Genomic DNA, 19,062 nt, shown 5'->3' with positions numbered 1-19,062 from the left:
CCCCTAATTAAACGTATTTATCTTTCCACCATCTTTAGCTCAGCTCCCCCCTAGTCAAAAACCTGCAACCTTAAGGTCCTGGAGCTTTTTACGATAAATGTTTATGTGAGATTCTGAAAATGCTCAGCCCTTCTGACTAATGAATATATATATATATATATATATATATATATATATATATATATCAGATTTAACAAGCGGTTTATAATTTGTTTGGAAACTCAGATACAGATGCTGCTAGTTATTCATTTAATATAAAGAAAAAAAAAAAAACAGACCAGCAGCAAACTGCTTTTTCGATTTTAATTGACAGGCTCCCTTGTTCTAAAGCAGGGATTCCCAAACTACGGCTCTGCAGCTGTTGCAGAACTACACATCCCATGAGGCATTGTAAAACTCTGACATTCACATAAATGACTAGGAATGATGGGAATTGTAGTTCCTGAACAACTGGAGGACCGTAGTTTGGGAACCCTTGTTCTAAAGGATGGATCACTGAGTTAAGGCCATAAAATCAGCACTTAGAACAAGTAAACTACTGCACTGCCGGTGAACATATTTTAAAGGGTCAATCCATGCAAATGCAATGTTTCCGTTATAGGTGGAGCCTGGCATGAGTCACACCCTGTCCTATATATCTTGGGATTTCCAGCAGCGACAAGTCACTGTAAGGCTCCATTCACACCTAAGCATATCGTTTTCAGGCTTTTTTGGGCGTTTTTCAGGCATTTTTTTTAGATGTTTGGAGGAAGTCATTGACATCTAACAAAAACGCTTGTAATCTGCCAAAAAAGAAGCTCGTGTACTTTTTGAGCTTCAGTGTTTTGCTTCAGGCGACAAAACGCTCATATGTGAACAGGGGCCATTGAAATAATGGGATTTTGCTTGTTGGGAATTTCGAGACTTCAAAGATGAGCTTAAAAATGCTCAGGTGTGAACAGGACCTTACAGTCAAGTTTGGTATTTTGGCTGGTGCTGTCCAAATTGGAATGTTTCCTCTTTTTTCACTGTATTCTTCATAATAAAAAAAAATACAGCAGAAAGCAAAAAAACATACAATAATGGCTGGGCAATATCTGCAAAACTGAGATTTTAAGAATAGTACTTTTCAGCACTGGGCTCTCCGAGGGATACCATGAAGCAGTTAGTTTAGATGTCAAGCATCTCCTCAAAACTAAATTATCGGTTTTGGTTGATCTGACCCTTTAATGGGGAATTAAACTCTACTTAAAAATTTGCTAGGAGGTCTTGGCAGAAGAGACATGCAAGGTCTCTTTTGCCAAAAATACCTCTTTCCCTTTCCCCTAGAAATGTCTTTATTTTCTATGTACACTGTATGGCAAATGCACTGTGCAGTGTATGATCTTGGCTCATTCCTGCCTGCTGTAAGTTGCTGAGAATGGGCCAGATGCCAGTTGCATCATCAATGATGATGATGATTGGCTGTTTAGGCACACCAGAACAGAAAAATGGGAGAAAGGCGAGAGGATCATGTGTTCTCCCATACCTAGAACTATCAGGTATTTCACAGCACTCCAGTGGGTGAGCATAGATGTGAGCTAGCCAAGGGAAGGTAAGTATTAGCGGTAGAGAGGATGCGTTATCCAGTAACCTATTTGCTTTACCCTAAATGAACCTAACATTGTGAGAAAGGAGCTAAGTTGCCTTTACTATACATAAGCTTTCAACATAAAGAACAAAAAGGATGATTGAAGATTAATTTGTTTCTACTGGCAACAAAGGCAATCCCTTTGTATGATTTTTATACATGGAGCCAAGTACTCGGTCGTGTTTAGAGAAAAAAATTTTTTACACTTACCAGAACCATCTATGGAAGCTTTCAGAAGATCATCGGTGTGCCAGTTGTGGTCTATCCCGTTATCCCTCAGGTCATCTTCTTCTTCTTCTCTTGCCAGTAATGCTTGGTTGGCGTGCGGTGAAGACTCATGATTGAGCATACTAGCCGGACTTGTTTCCTGGTCCAAAGTGGCGATAATACTGTCATCTTCAGCGATGTGGAGCTTGTCATCTTCATCTGTCTCCGAACCCGTGTCTACTACATTGTCGTAGGTTAATACTGCAAATCAAATGAGAAACATACAATTTAGAACAATGTAGCGCCTAAAATGATTAACTCTACAAAACAATCCCAACACCAATTTGTTTTCTGTCAGTATATTTGACATCACTTGGTATATCATACAAACTCCAACCAGTGGTTAGGGGAGGGCAATTATCTTTTTGGAAGGCTCATGGAGACCCTTAAACCGGTTTCATTATATGATAAACTTTGAGTGAAAACATCATGGTGGTGATGTTACCAAATAGATCTTTTAGAGTCGATCCACACTAGCGCGACTTGTCAGGCGACTTGTCAGGCGACTTGTCAGCCTGACAAGTCGCGCTCCCTCGCGGTCCCTTGACCGCTACAGGACCCGTTCTAATAGGAGCGACACAAGTCTTAGAAAAAGGGTCCTGTACTACTTCGGGGTGACCTCGGAGCGACTTGCATAGACTTCCATTATGTGAAGTCCATGCAAGTCGCTCCGAAGTCGTGGTGCATGGCAATGCACAAGTCGCCCCCGAAGTAGTACAGAGTCGTGTCGCCTTAGTGTGAACCGACTCTTAATGATGTTTAAAGTTTCTTTTAAGGACTGAAATGATTGAACAATTGCAGTATTAGGTCTAAATGATTAAGATAGCTTGTGAACCATATTAACCTGCCTTGATACTACTAAGATTCTCTGAAAGCACTGCTAATCGATCAACCTACAAACCCATAAGTCCCTCAAATAAAAGGTGCTGTCTCCCCTAATGTCATCACTATGATATGATTATGTCATCAAAAGCTGCCCTATGATTATGTCGTCAAATGGTTTCAGAGCTGTCCTAAGCCTACCTGTTCACGCAAAAACTGAACAATCGATCGTATCAACTGGTCATGTAGGGGGTAACTGGTCAGGTAGACAATAAAGAGTACAATCAAGTGTCACTAATATTTGTGATAGCACCAGAGATGTATAGTAACTAAGTAGAACTACTTTACTACTGTACTTAAGTACCGAAAGGCGGTATCTGTACTTTCCTAGAGTAGAATTTTTTTCTCCTACTTCCACTTTTACTTCACTACATTTTTTCAATGATTTCAATACTTCTACTCCGATATTTTTTTTTTGTGCTGCATAGTTACTAGTTACAATTATAAAAATGACCACTGCCGGAACAGTAGATGGAAGGTTTCATGAAGCTCAAAAAAATGTGTAAAATGTCATGTGTACTTTTGACTTTTGACTTCTTTCTTTAATAACTTTAACTTTAATAACTTTAACTTCTTTCTTTAATAACTACTTAACACAGTACTTGTACTTTTACTTTCAGTACTTGAGTAGCAAATTTTTTTTAAAACTACTGGTACTTTTACTTTCAGTACTTGAGTAGCAAATTTAAAAAAAAAAACATTGCAATACTTAAGTACAAAAAATGTTGAATACTTTAGTACTTCTACTCAAGTCACTTTTTGATCGAGCACTTCCATTTCTACTCAAGTCACTTTTTGATCGAGCACTTGTACTTTTACTCAAGTATGGGTTTCGAGTACTTTATACAACTCTGGATAGCACACAGAAATGACCAAGCTTGATAGGAAATTGTGACTATTGAGCAACTGTTTTTGAGTGAGAAGAAGGAAGAAAGCACAAAATCAGATGGCCACATTGGTTGCACAAGCAGAACCTGTTCCAGGAGCTACAGAGGACATAGAGGCGTCTACATGTCTGTGCTTCTATGACTAGCCTTAAAATTGAAGCAGGCCTCACTTGGAAATTCTCAAGAAGTTTCAAGCAATGTGGAAAACGAAACTCCGATAAAAGGAACTTAATTTCCCACCATGCAACTCCCTATCCAAAAACTGTGAAGCAGCTATATAAAAACACACAAGCACAGGCCGCAAATAAGGTCTGTGAACTCAATTGAAGGTGGCTGTTTGTGAATTAGTCAGCCCTCACAAGGAACTCGGCCTACATGATAGCACATAAATTGTCCACTTTACCAGCAGACAAGAAAGATTAGCGTAATAAACACAGGGCATTAGCTCAGCGACAGAAACACACCATCCGTTAGGCACACATGGGATTGCCAAGATACGTTAACCTAACTCTCTACAACCACGCACAAAACAAGCCCAAGCCATGACATCATGGGAACAAGGGGGGGACGGGGACGGGGACTGAAGAATAGGGAGGGGGGTTAGAAAGAAAACAATTTTCAGGTTCGTTTTGATTTCTCTGAATCTAATAAAGCCGCCCTCTCCTAAATTATCAACTGAGCTATCTCAAGTGGCTCTTGCCAGCGATCGGATTATGGAAAAGTGGCAGGAAAGCAAGAAGAAAAAAAAAAAAAGCAAAAGGATTGTGTGTCAGTATTAGAATGCTTTTGGTTGAATTCTTGAATCACGTCTACTTACAAATTTTTTGTCAGTCATATCTGTTTGCTTTGACAGGTTCCCAGGGAGGAAAAAAAGAGGAACAAAAAAGACAGAATTTTTTTTTTTTCCTTTTTTGTCATGGGAGTCTGGGGACAAAAAGATTACACCGTGCATATCTGCCCATAATATGATCTTTGTATAATCTGCGAGTCTGCACTTGCCTTCTGAACAACTGCACAACAGGTGCAAATTAAAATGAAAACGGTCCTAGGAGCAGCAAACAGTATCTGCTGACCTGGTTTGAATACCAATTGACGGTCGGAACAAAACCTTTTCAAGAGGTGTGACCACGAGGGTTTAAACAAGTTCAGGCAGGGTAATGCCCCAAGATCGACAAAAAAAAAAAAAAAGGAGAGATATTCTAGAGTAAGCGTTCGTGTTGTGTGGTCCAGATATACCTTCGTACAATCAATATTGTGAATCTTTTTTTTTTTTTCTTCTCTCTTAGTGACAGAGGTTTAACTATTTCTTAGCAACCAGCAGACGTCCCTTTACAAATGTTCTGAGCCTTGATTCAGGGGGAAGGGGGGTGCAAAACAAAAGCGCTTTAGGCCTGGGAATCTTTCAGCCCACCTCTTAAAAACTGATCTCTGGGCACAGGAGAAATAAAGGAAGGTCCAGGAGGAGTGAATAAAATTATCTAAGGCTGGACAGGCATTAAAGGGCCTTTATCCCGCCAGAAAATATGTCTTTTGAGGTCTCTTTTTGCTGTTCTGAGTGACACGTGAGTCCTGCCGCAGAAAGGAGGGGGCCTGAAATATTTTCTATGGCATTTTTTATAAGAAAAAAAAAAGAAAGAAAAGAAAAGAAAGATGATTTATCAAGAAGTCCCTGAGGAGACCCCAAAAAATCGGAGTGTTTTCAGCAAAGCAGTGAAGTCATGTCTCAGGAAGCGAGGTCAGGCACTCAACATCCATCAGAATCACAAGACACCAATAGCCTCGCTCTCCCTGATCTGTTTTCCCAAACAGTAGTAAATACCTTAACGGAGACAAATAAGACACAACATGGAGAATAAGCGCTGGAATGCTGACCTGTAGGCATACACTTTTTACGTAATGTCCACTGCCTTGACTATGGCTTCATCAGATGCTTTTAATTAAAGTGCTCAATAAAAAAAGAGAAAGATTCAACTCTGTATTCTATTGATATTCACTATGAGTGTCTGCTAACTTCTCCGTGAATTAAACTACAGATATGTACCTTTTTTTATATTGTTTGACTCATTTATAGACCTCTACTTAAAGTGTGAAAGTTTCACGACACAACTGATCCTTCAAAAACTTTTTTCTAGCTGAGCCGTGTATCCTTAATGTTCTTCTTAAGCCTCGTACACACGCGTCGAAAATTGGCAGGGAATTTTCGTCCAACGTCCGATCTGCCGATTTTTGGCTTGTTAGTATGATGCTTCCGACAACCGACTCCGACTTTTCGGCCGAAAAAAATCTGGTGTGCAGGCTATAAAATGTTTGTCCGCCGTCAAAACACGGCCGATTTTCGTGCAGTCAGTACAGATTTCGACAGGGAAAAATCTTATGAGCAAGACTGGGCATGCTCAGAGAAGGAAAAACACAAAGAAAGCAAACCAACACATGACATCACTTCTGAAGTAGATTTTTGTTTTGTCTAGGCACATTCCAACCAACAAAAACCACTCTGGACAAAAGACGGAAGATCGGTTGGCCGATAATCGTTGCGTGTGTACGGGGCTTTACCTATCTGCCAGCAAGACAAACCGGACCAGCACGTGGCCATACCGGATAGGCGTCCGAGCTGAGATCTACATGGAGCTATTTGATTTATAATTATCATTTATTGTGCTTAGAAATGTAAATTGCTGGAATATTTCCGTGCTGGGGATACACAGCTGCTGCTTACAGCTGACCATAGTAATGAATAGCTGTTTGCGGGTTGACACTACTTTTTGCCGTATTCACTTATTTTCTCTTGAGAAGAAGGGACATGATCAAAATGTACAAATACATAAGGGGTCCATACAGGTGGTCCCCGGGTTACAAACATCCGACTTACATAAGACTGCTACTTACAAATGGAGGGAGACAACAGGAAGTGAGGAGAAATCTACCCCTAGGAAGGGAAATTCACTCCTGTAAGAGTTCTCATGGGAAAAAGGTGCCTCCACTGAAGCTTTATCACCAATCCTTGTTTCCACAACAACCTAAAATTTTCAAAATTCAGTTGTCATAGGGACAGAAAGGGAGGTGAAATCTTCTGAACAGGGGCACAGACAGCAAAACAAATGTTAAAGGGGTGTTAACCCTTCCCTGTGCTATCCAAAAAACCTAAAAATTATTTTTTTTGACTGGAGCTACACTTAAAAAATGTACCTGTTCCCACTTACAAACAAATTCAACCTAAGAACAAACCTACAGACCCTATCTTGTTTGTAACCCGGGGACCGCCTGTATAATGAACTTGGTGGTGAGTTATTCCCAGTAAGATCATCACAGAGGACAAGGGGGCACTCTTTACATCTGAAGGAAAAGAGATTTAATCTCCAAATACGGAAAGGTTTCTTCCCAGTAAGAGCTGAGAAAATGTGGAATAGACTCCCTCAAGAGCTGGTTCTATGCCAGCTCAGAAGCTTGCTTTAAAAAAGGCCTTTAATAAAGATTATTTCCTAAATGTTCTTATTATAACTGGATACTAATATTTATAGGTAAAGTTGATCAAGGGAATATCGATTGCCTCTCGGGGATCAGGAAGGGATTTTTTCCCCTGCTGGATTAAATTGGATCATGCTTTGCTATTTTTTTGCCTTCCTCTGGATCAAAAATATATATTTTTATTTTTCCCCTTGATTTTGCCTTCCTCTGGATCAAAAATATATTTTTTTTCCCTTGATTTTGCCTTCCTCTGGATCACAAATATATTTTATTATTTTTTTTCCCTTGATTAAACTAGATGGACTTTTGTCTTTTTTGCAACCTAACTATGTAACTATGAACCCGTGTACAGCTATTCACTACTATGGCTGGCTGTAGGGAGTAGCTGTGTATCCTGGGTGCGGAAATATGGCCGCAATTTTTGCTATAAGCACAAAAGCACCCATGTGTAGGAGTCTTTAAGAAGAAAAGAACTTTAAAAATTAATGTTCATTTCAATCACCCAATCATGGGCATTTTTTATTTGCGCGATAAATAAATAAAATACGTAAAATACAACTTCATCAAAATTCACTAATCCAACTCCTTTAGTTAATCAACACTTTACTAACTATTAAAAAAAGAGAGAAAATCTGTTATTTGTGAAGCAAGATGACAGTGTCATTGGACATAAACAATGAAGGAAATCCTTTTACTTTTGAATTTATTCTGAAATCGTTCAGTTATCAGCAGTGGAAAATAAACAGATTTGGCGCCCTCTGTTTGAATATTATAGCGGAAGTGTGTGCTATAAGTAGTAAAGGATATTTTGCTGTTCCTTTATACTGTATTTATTAAAAACGGCTGCTTGCAGATTGAATATGGCATCAAGTATTAACATTATTCCAGACACTGAAAAACTGCTGCTTTATCTAAGTAATGAACCACAGCCCGTTCAAGCATTCTTTTTTTTTTTTTGGGTGATGGGTTCTCTTTTAGTGTATATTAAATGTCAAGGCTTGTTGGCTTGCTTGTTAAGGATGTGATAACGTTTGTACACGTGCACACACACGCACTTACAGAAAAATGACTTTTAGATAAGAATTAATAATAACATCACCAAATGTGTTAATTAGCTTGAAGATACAGGGATGTAATTGGTAACCTGAAGTGCTACTGTAGTTGTTGAACTACAAGATCCAGCATGCCATGCTTGCTTGTGATAGTTCCACAACAGCCAAGTAATCACAGATATCCTCCAGCAATGACCCAGCAAGGTGATTTTTAGTAGTTCAATTGCACAGCTAAAATGATCAGTTATTACCTGCAATGGGTAATAACTGATCGCCAACTGATGGAGCAAAGCCCCCTTATGGTGAAAGCTACATAACATAGTAGCATGTAAAATGGTAAAAGATGTTTAATCACACATGGTTCATCTAGGCGCTGTTGAATATTCTATTAGTTTACAACCAATCATCTCTCTTTGCAATTAAAATTAGGAGGTTTTACTAAAAAAATAACCCTTTTTAACTTGAGCCTAACTATGGCTGTATAGGAAAGCTATGGTTATGGTATATGATCATTGGGAGGGTCTTACACAGATGTCTTTTTAGCTTGAGCCTAGGTATGGCTGTATAGGAAAGCTATGGTTACGGTATATGATCATTGGGAGGGCCTCACACCAAGCCCTTGTAGCTTGAGCCTAATTATGGCTGTATAAGAAAAGCTATGGTTACAGTATATGGTCATTGGAAGGGTCTCACACAGACATCCTTTTAGCTTGAGCCTAATTTTGGCTGTATAGGAAAGCTATGGTTACGGTATATGATCATTGGGAGGGTCTAACACCAAGCCCTTGTAGCTTTAGCTTAAGTATGGCTGTATAGGAAAGCCATGGTTATGATATATGACCATTGGAAGAGTCCCATACACACGCTCTTGTAGCTTGAGCCTAAGTATGGCTGTATAGGAAAGCCATGGTTATGATATACGACAATTAGAAGGGTCTCACACACATGCCCTTGTAGCTTGAGCCTAAGTATTACTGTATAGGAAAGTTTTGATTATGATATATGACCATTGGAAGGGTCTTACACACATGCCCTTATAGCTTGAGCCTAAGAAGGGCTGTAAAGGAAAGTTTTGGTTACGGTATATGACCATTGGATCAGTCTCACACACATGCCCTTGTAGCCTGAGCCTAAGTATGGCTGTATAGGAGAGTTTCGGTTAAGATATCTAACCACTGGAAGGGTCTTACACACACCCATGTAGCTTGAGTCTAAGTATGGCTGTATAGGAAGGTTGTGATTAAGCTCTATAACCTTTGGAAAGTTCTTACCAATGCACCACCACCCTATTTAACAAGCCAAAAAGGTGCACACAAGGTGCAATAACCTATAGCAACAAAGCAGAGTTAATTATAGACTAATCTGGTTACAACAAATAGGATGCCAAGGACATCTGGGTGGCAACCATTGTCAAAGAAATGAAATATGTACATACTTGGCTTCCTTCAGGCACTTTGCACACTGTAATTGCTTCTTACATAAACAGGTGCTCATTTTGCCCATTATAGTGCAAGGCCCAGTGTATGTGGTTAGTACTTCCGATGGGGTATCGGTTTTGAATCCCAACCATGGCACTAACTGCATGGAGTCTGCATGCTCTCTGTATGCCTGTGTGGGCTTCCTCCCACACTCCAAAGACATATTGCTATTGGCCCTACTTTGTGTAAAAAAAGGGAGGTAAAGAATCTTAGATTGTAAACTCCTTGAGGGCAGGGACTGATTTGAATGTACAATATGTAAAACGCCAAATATATAAAACCTCTAATATATAAAAAACAGGTCCAAAAACAACCCATTTTTGTAGCCAGTGACGAGCTAACACAGTGGAAACTACATCTCTCTCAAGTGTAGGTTGTATCAATTTCCCCGGCTGGTTGATATCTTCTGCATCTAAGTCAAGGCTCATGCATGCAACTAAATCTATTAAATGCAGCAAAAAAATTTCAAAACGTATTTAGTAAACACATATGGCAATGCATGCTGTGTTATGGTTCCAAATAAGAAGCAACTCAAATTTCAAAAACTGCAAGTCAAACAAATTCTAATATATTACACGAATATGTTGCTTTTCTTCAGAATCTGTAACACTTTACAGTGAGTCAACCAGAGAATTAGTAGTTATGAAGGCTCACCTAGAGATTGACCTTATCCACTGAGTAAAAAAAAAAAACAAAAACATCTTATAACAGTGCTGCAGGTGAAAAAAAAAGCCACATAGGCAAAAATGGCCAGAATGTGAAATGGGTAGGGCTTTCTGGAAACTACAAAACTGTTGGAATTCTGAAATAAATGATTTCTGTAAATCAATAAGCAAAGGAGAAGATGCTCTTTTTTTTGGATCAAAAACAGACACACATTCTAAAAGCCTCACCGAGGAGGAGGAAAGGAGAAAAAAAGAAGCCTAAATTGCAATGATAAATAGCTAAAAACATCATTGATAAGCAATCCCTCACAGTAATCTTTACAACTTAATTACAATCTGCGGCATTAGATGCCTTGCCAAAAATACTGGCATAATTATTCTTCATACAGGTAGCGATGGAAGGCTGCCATACAATCCTACGATTACAGGATAAGCATTAAGGATTGCTCTCCGGGTTAAACTGTGCTGGAATATTGTTAATCCGTGGTATGCTGATCTGACGTGATTTAAATGTTTCTCGTTTTTTGGTACAGTAAAAAAGAATAAATTGTTGCGATGGAATTCAGCCTTACTTACTGATAATCTCAGGATTGCCATACACAATATATATTAGTATGAAGTGAAAGATTTGGATTATATACTGTATGAGATGGTGATGCAGTACAGAGAGATTTCAAGTATTTCCAAAGATCAGAATGACTGGTTATCTAGTGCCGAGACTTTACAGAGAGATATGTTGGGAAATTTTGGCAAATGATAAGTGATTATCACCTTTTCTCCAAAAGGGAACCAGTTCTCTATCGGCTTAATGTTGACCATTGGGGTGTCACCATCAGTCATTTTTTGATCAGAAATGTTCCTGTGCGTGGCTACCATAAGGCTGGCCACATATGGCTCACATTTCAGCTGATTCTTGCCAAACCAACCAAGCCAAGGTGGCCCTGCAAACATCACCCAGCTGAACAAAAGTCAACAGAAAAATTGAAGGATCTAGCTGGAAAATTATTGGTTAAACAGTGACTGCATCCAATGCAGTAACTGCCCGAGATTCCGTAGCAAAGGATGAGTATAGTCAATGACTACAAGTTGACTGGACCAAAAAAAAAAAAAAATCCTTTAGTCAATCAACCCACCCCTAAAACGTATAGCTGCCAAGTAAGTACGGTCCCAGTTTTTTAAACGTTGTCCCACCAATAATGCTCAGTTAACATAGCACGGGGAAAGTCCCCTTACTTCGTACAGCTACTGGACCAGTAAAACTAATGCCTCGTACACACGCAACGATTATCGGCCGACCAATCGTCCGACTTTTGTCCAAGTTGTGTTTTGTTGGTTGGAATGTGCCTAGACTGCACCCGAATTTTCTCGGCCGAAAAGTCGGAGTTGGTTGTCGGAAGCATCATACTAACAAGCCGAAAATCGGCAGATCTGACGTTGGCCGAAAATTCCCTGCCAATTTTCGACGCGTGTGTACGGGGCTTTAGAGAGAATATTCAAAAGTTACCTTCCTGTATTTTTTAAGCATATTTGTGATATCTAGCACAAATTATTTGTGCCAACTGCCATTATAGGTTATGTGAGGCTACAGAAGCTAGCTGTGTGGTGGCAAATGTGACTTCCTTTTACACCTTCCTTTTTTGGGGGGTTTCTAAAGTTCCTGTAACGTATCTAGATTCCAATAAACTGCTATATTATTTATCATAAAAGATTTTGTACAGGCAACCAATTTATGTGTTTTGGTCCTTGATTATTTCTTTTAATTAATACCTGGCTAAGACGTCGGTGGTGTGACATTTCAGGGTCACCACTCCCCACTATAGGGAATTATGAAGGCATTCCGGCCTGTAATACTCCGTAAGTGTTGCTGATAATTAGTCTGACATTTGAAGTAGCTGAACCTTTATCTGTGACAAGGGTAAACAGTGTTACCTTGTGAGCCCCCTCTCACAGACGTCTGTTACTCTGTCACTTGCAGAACACTGCAGCATCTGTTCCAAATGCATAGGGGGATGTGTGTGTAGGGGTGAGGGGTTATTGATCAGATTGACTTTTTGCCTTGAGAAACTTGGGGGAGGGAAGAGCGATCTTCATATCAACATGTGTCTCCCAAGTAAAGCTTTTGTTTGTGGAAAAGGGGAAGAAACTGAAGCTGTAATTAGCCATTGGCCAGATTCTGCCTGTGTCATTACCTTCTGTTGATACAGACTGCAATCCCTTACATAAGGCCCGACATGCCAGGAGAGCTTCGTAAAGGTGTTCAAAGTAAATTTTAGTATAGGTTTGTAACTTTCACATGTTTATGTTATATGCTGGCCTGAGAAAAGGTTCACTTAACCAGAAGGACAAATGGAAATGAAGTGCTTTCGTTGATGCAAATGTCTGTTTAATCAAAGGAGGTCACAATGGAATCAAAAAAGGTTTTTATGTATGGGCAAGACCAACTGTTTATGAATTACTGGAAGGATGTCATCTTGATAAATCACCCTTTAACGGCAAGATCTCAGACATCTGAGCTCCCAGCTCCGCCCATCCACTGGTGCCAGTTGGATTTGCCACTATGATTACATTACAGATAAAATGCAATAAGATGTTTTTAGACACCATGGGGTAGAAGATGAGATATGAGAAGCCTATGGATGATTTAGCTTACCATCATCCACCTATAACTGAAACATCACATTAGAGTGAACTGTCCCTTAATTAATCTGATATTGTTACTTATAATTAATAATAATATTATTATAAAAAATCAATAGTTTACGCAACTCAACCATGATAATCCCAAGCTACCATAAGTCACAATTTAAAGGTTCCGAGATATCTGGTGGGGCATTTCTGAACACAATCACGTGTACTGCATTGAATCACAGAACTTAAACTGTTTCTCCGTAGTGTACAGTAAGTACATAGGTGTCAAAAGTGGACAAAAGGTAACACATGTATACAACTGTGAATACAGCAAACCTGCAAGAGAAATTAAAATTAACAGGAAGCTTCCCATATTGGGGAGGCCACTTCACCTATCAATTCCAAACCTCTCCTGGCTTTCACTGAATAGCTATAAGTCCAAACCTCAACCTGCAATATACAAAATCAACGTCTCATAAAAAAATGTACTCTAGTAATTAACACAACACTTTGCCCCGTGTTTGCGATTGTAGTTAAATGTACATGCATTGCACTTGGCTACAACAATAGGCAGAATGGAGCATAAACACAAAGAGCAAAAGAAGAGGGACTTCCTATCCTTAGGTCACATTATAGTAACAAAGCCAGCACAGGCAGGAGGCTCAGAATAGGAGGAATCTACAATGTCAAGAAACAAACAACATATTAACAATACTACCAATACTATAACAGGCTAATACGTCCACCAGGGTACTATCTGCATAAAGCTTAGATGTACTATTTATTTTTTATGTGTTTCTTGGTTTTCTCAGCCAATCGCAAGTCTTGAATTGTTTCTTTAAAGCAGTCCAGGATACGTAAACTGTTGCTTAAGTATAACATAGAATGCACATTTTTCTCCAAAACGACCTATTAAGGCACCACTAGCTGGATAGCACACCTGACTCCATTGATTCTCCATCTTGCCTAAAAATAATTTCAAGCATTGTCTAAGGAGGACCCATTTGTGCATAGAAGTAGGTTTTTTTTGTTGTTGTAGCGTTACGTATGTGAGTTGTCATGTGCCAATATGCATTTCATTTGAGTGTTAATGCATGTTTTCAATGTGTTTTTGAAATTAGAATTAGAAGTGAATAGAGTTAGGCATTGACCAAGCCTTGTTAATACCCATTTCCAATTAGGCCCGGTTCACACTGGTGCGACATGCGCTCAGACTTTGAGAGCACAAGTCGTATGACAAGTCGTGCCCCATTAAGTGCAATAGAAGCGTTCTAATAGGAGCGACTAGAGTCGTTCCGATTCAGAAAAAGTGTCCTGCATTACTTTTGATGCGACTTTCACACGACTCTGTTAAAGTAGCGTCAAAGTCGTGCTGGGATGTCGGCTTCAAAGTCGCAAGACTTTAAAGTCACAGCTGTGTGAACCGGGCCTAACTCAAAACATATAGGAGTTAATATACCAAAACTGGAGAGTGCAAAATCTGGTGCAGCTGTGCATGATAACCAATCAGCTTCTAAATTCAACTTGTTCAATTAAGCTTTGACAAAAAAAAAACTGGAAGCTGATTGGTTTCTATGCAGAGCTGCACCAGATTTTGCACACTCCAGTTTTAGTAAATCGACCTCATTGACTTCTATGTGCCTCCAAATGCCCTAAAACGCAGAAGAGAACAGACATGTTGTGTTTTTCTGCAGCATTGGGATAGGAGCAGACACTATATTTATTATGGAAAGCCTGCGTTTTATTGCGTTGGAATGCATGTGTTAAAATGCAACCGTGTAAATTTGTGCTGCTTGTTTATGGAGTGATCCTGTCATTGCACTAGGACAAAACTCAACATCACAGCAAGTCAAGAATGGCCATCATAGCCGGAATCAGCAGAGTGATAGATGTCTGCAATTCCTACCTGATTTCCATAAACTAATCACTTTTTGCAAAAGAAGCCAGGAAAAGTTTATTCTACAGATCTTTTTCAGAAGTGTTGTTTCGGTGTTATCCGCCACGAGGGACCTTGTCTAGAGTTACGTTTTTAAAACCTTGGACTTCAAAAACCTTGACAAGGAAATGAGCAGAAATATGAGGATACTGTCCTTGTGTTAGTTATTGTGTCTAATACCTTCCTCTGTTAAAGATTACACAATGATTGCGTGACAAAGACACCGACAACCTCGAAAGCTTGGAAAATCACTTGTCTCTATCACTCTCCACTAGTTTGTATAGGTACTTCAGACTGAGACACTTATAAAAATATATTATCTATCAAAATTAAATAAGCACAGCAAAGAGTAAATCCTTTACATCAATGCAAATAATACTATATGTTCTGATTACAAAACTTTTTTAATTAATTAATTAAGCGTGAAACACATTTTTTGTGCATCGCATGTTAATCAAGGACATTTGCACCAAATTAATTCATAAACTCACACTTGGCAGAGGAGCAACGTGATACGTGTTATATTCCTGGATTGTTTAAGTTTAAAAAGCATTCACAAAGATCTAACTGTTGTTTAATAAATTTGATGAAATGAAAAATTCATATTTAACAATTACAGTGTTAAATTAAATTGTGTTTTTGTAAAAAACGATATTATTCATATTTTATTCCCGGATAAAGTAGTCTATTTAGGGCATCTGGTTGTAGCACTAAACAAACCATTTCAGCACCCCATGTACAAACATGTAGGATATTGGGTATTACAAATTTCCAGATAAACGCATCAAGAAAGACTGAATCGTAAAAAAAAAAAAAAAAATACTAAATACTAAATATGTATGGCCAACAATTATATTGTGAGTTTACAGTAAAGTCAACACCATGATGGTCAGCCTATAATGGGTTGATGTATCTGGTTGTAACACTAAACAAAGCATTTTAGCCCTCATGTACAAACATGTAGGATATTGGGTTTTAAAAATTTCCAGATAAACGCATTGAAAAACACTGAATTGTAAAAAAATAAAAATACTAAATATGTATGGCCAAAAATTATATTGTGAGTTTACAGTTAAGTCAGCACCATGATTGTCAGCCTATAATGGGTTGATGTATCTGGTTGTGTAACACTAAACAAACCATTTCAACCCCCATGTACAAACATGTAGGATATTGGGTATTACAAATTTGCAGATAAACGCATCAAGAAAGACTGAATCGTATAAAAAAAAAAAAAAATACTAAATATGTATGGCCAACAATTATATTGTGCGTTTACAGTTAAGTCAGCACCATGATTGTCAGCCTATAATGGGCTGATGTATCTGGTTGTAACACTAAACAAACCATTTTAGCCCCCATGTACAAACATGTAGGATATTGGGTTTTAAAAATTTCCAGATAAACGCATCGAACAACACTGAATTGTAAAAAAAAAAAAGTACTAAAAAAGTATGTCCAACAATTAATTATATTGTGAGTTTACAGTTAAGTCGGCACCATGATGGTCAGCCTATAATGGGTTGATGTATCTGGTTCTAACACTAAACAAACCATTTTAGCCCCCATGTACAAACATGTAGGATATTGGGTTTTAAAAATTTCCAGATAAACGCATCGAACAACACTGAATTGTAAAAAAAAAAAAAAAAAAAGTATGTCCAACAATTAATTATTTTGTGGGTTTACAGTTAAGTCAGCACCATGATTGTCAGCCTATAATGGGTTGATGTATCTGGTTGTAACACTAAACAAACCATTTCAGCCCCCATGTACAAACATGTAGGATATTGGGTATTACAAATTTCCAGATAAACGCATCGAAAAACACTGAATTGTAAAAAAAAAAAAGTACTAAATACGTATCCCCAATTATATTGTGAGTTTACAGTTAAGTCAGCACCATGATTATCATCCTATAAAGGGTTGATGTATTGCATACTGAACAAGAGATGTAAAGTTTTGGGTGAAGGCGTACACTTAATATTGAATTGTCAAATAAAACAAAAAAAATTTCAGTTTTTAAATTCCAACGTGAACCTAAACTATTCTCTTACAAACTGCTTAAAGGATTCTTCCATCTTTTCTGACAAATCATATAATAAGGCACTTCATTAAAAAGAAAAAGCAACTTTATCAATTACATGAATTAGCTATTTTTTCCCCATCACACTTGTACAGGAGGTTTTTTAAGGGTCTACTCATTCCCAACCCTTATGCAAAAAAGTGTCAGAGGTGTCAACAAATAACCCTACCTGAAGCCGAACGTGGTTCATCTTCAACCTTTACATATCTCCGAGGTATTAAGCGCTTATAGTCCGCCTTTAATAAAACTTTCTTTCTTCTGTTCCCTCCATAAAGGCGAAAATTACATTTTCTCCTGTTCATCCTGCTCCTTCCCCAGCAATCTGTGTCCAGCCACTGTCAGCTGCAGCTGTTGCTGACAAATGTTAAGTTCAGGTAGAGGGCTGACTTGCTGCTCATCACCTCATGGAAGGGAAATCTCCATTGAAGGTTTTTTTACAAGTCAGCTGGGGTTTGCTGATCACCTGAATGGTTAAAAAACAGGGGGAGGTCAAACCATTAAGGTGGAAATGAAGTACTCTGTGGTCCTAAAAAGAACAAGAGGCCAGCTCTTAATGACCGTTGGGGTAAAGTTTATTTTGATGTAAATAGAATGGTTCCTTCATTTGCAGGTCATGAACTATATAATGGTACCCCATAGCAGCCCAGAAAAGAGAAGTCAGGGCTTTTACAGCTAGACAACTAGTTCAGTTGTAAGTCAAATGGAATCAATAAACAAAATGGAAGACTTATTTAGTTAATTCAACTTAGGGTGAGATATGGCAAAGGTTTTGAAGGAAAAGCATCCCTGTTGACCAGCCATAGCAGTCAAACCTATTTCCCTTATGTAAATGTATGGAAAAAGCAATGGTGTCTGGTACTCAGATGCTGCCTATCAGACAGTACCTTTAAGAACCATGATAAGAACCACAGTAGACACCCAATCAGATGTCATCTTTCTTAACCCCTAGAATAGCCACAGCAGATGCCCATTGGCTGACTAAGAGATTGATCAGCCCCATCTGCGAACCAGGTCCAATGCCTATAGTTCACAACATGCATCTATTTGCTACCTGCCTTCATATTATTAAGATGGGGTGTGACTTGAGCATGTATGTTTATACATAGAATTTACTAGCAAGACCTCCTTTGATGACCAACCTTGATGGCCTGCTGTGGACCACAGCCAGCCTCAGATCTTTCCTTAAAAAAATTAAACTCCGTATCCGAGGGTAAATTTGTTTGCTTGTACATGGAACTGACCAGAAAGGCTTCCTCTGATGACCAACTGTAATTGGATGCCAACGCAACGCTAAATAACACAAACATGAGTTTTAATGGCCTCCTGTGGACCACTGCCAACTTCAGATCTACCTTAGATTGTAAGCTCCTTGAGAGCAGGGACTGATGTGAATGGACGGTGACCTGTAACAAAATAAATAAAATAAAGTTTCCTAAAAAGAAAAAAAACTCAGTGTCTAAGGGGAGATTTGTCTATTTATAGATGAAACTGATCAGCAAGACCTCCTCTGAGACCGCATTCAGACTAGCGCGACTTGTCAGGCGACTTGTCAGCCTGACAAGTCGCGCTCAGTCGCTCGCCATTGATAAGCACAGGACCCGTTCTAATAGGAGCGACACAAGTCGCTCCGACTTAGAAAAAGGGTCCTGTACTACTTTGGGGCGACCTGGGAGCGACTTGCATAGACTTCCATTATGTGAAGTCCCTGCAAGTCGCGCCGAAGTCGCGGTGCACAGCGACTTCACAGGTCGCCCCTCGAAGTCGGATCGCCTCAGTGTGAACCGGCTCTGAAGGCTAACCATCATTGGACATCAACGCTAATTAAGAAAAAAATGCATATTGATTGCCTGCTTTGGATCACTGCCAAACTCAGATCTTTCCATTAAAAAACCTTAAAGTGCCTGAGGGTATTTTTGTCAGTTCATACATGGAACTGACCAGAAAGGCCTAATCTGATGGCCAACCATCGTCTTGAATGTCAACACTATTTATTAAAAAAAAAAAGAGTATTGATGGCCTTTTATGGGCCATTGCCAACCTTTTCTCAGGTCTTTTCATAAAAAATAAAAAAAAATGTAAAGTGAGCAGGAGTAGATTTTTCTGTTCA

The 19,062-nt window shown here is 38.9% G+C and overlaps 1 protein-coding gene across 3 annotated transcripts in view; it reads right to left on the bottom strand.

The window, feature by feature from the left end:
- Positions 1 to 19,062, bottom strand: part of ZEB2 (zinc finger E-box binding homeobox 2) — a 193,073-nt gene that overhangs the window by 38,889 nt on the left and 135,122 nt on the right. For all 3 annotated transcript variants that reach the window (XM_082262159.1, XM_082262158.1, XM_082262160.1), the window contains one exon: positions 1,820 to 2,077. In XM_082262159.1, coding sequence (XP_082118285.1) covers positions 1,820 to 2,077 — 258 coding nt within the window. The remainder of the gene's footprint in view (positions 1 to 1,819; positions 2,078 to 19,062) is intronic.

The sequence above is a fragment of the Pelophylax lessonae genome (genome assembly GCF_965119305.1).
Source record: "Pelophylax lessonae genome assembly, chromosome: 6".
NCBI classification, from domain to species: domain Eukaryota; kingdom Metazoa; phylum Chordata; class Amphibia; order Anura; family Ranidae; genus Pelophylax; species Pelophylax lessonae.
The sequence above is the reverse complement of the archived record's forward strand: the minus strand, read 5'-3'. Positions and strand labels throughout refer to the sequence as shown.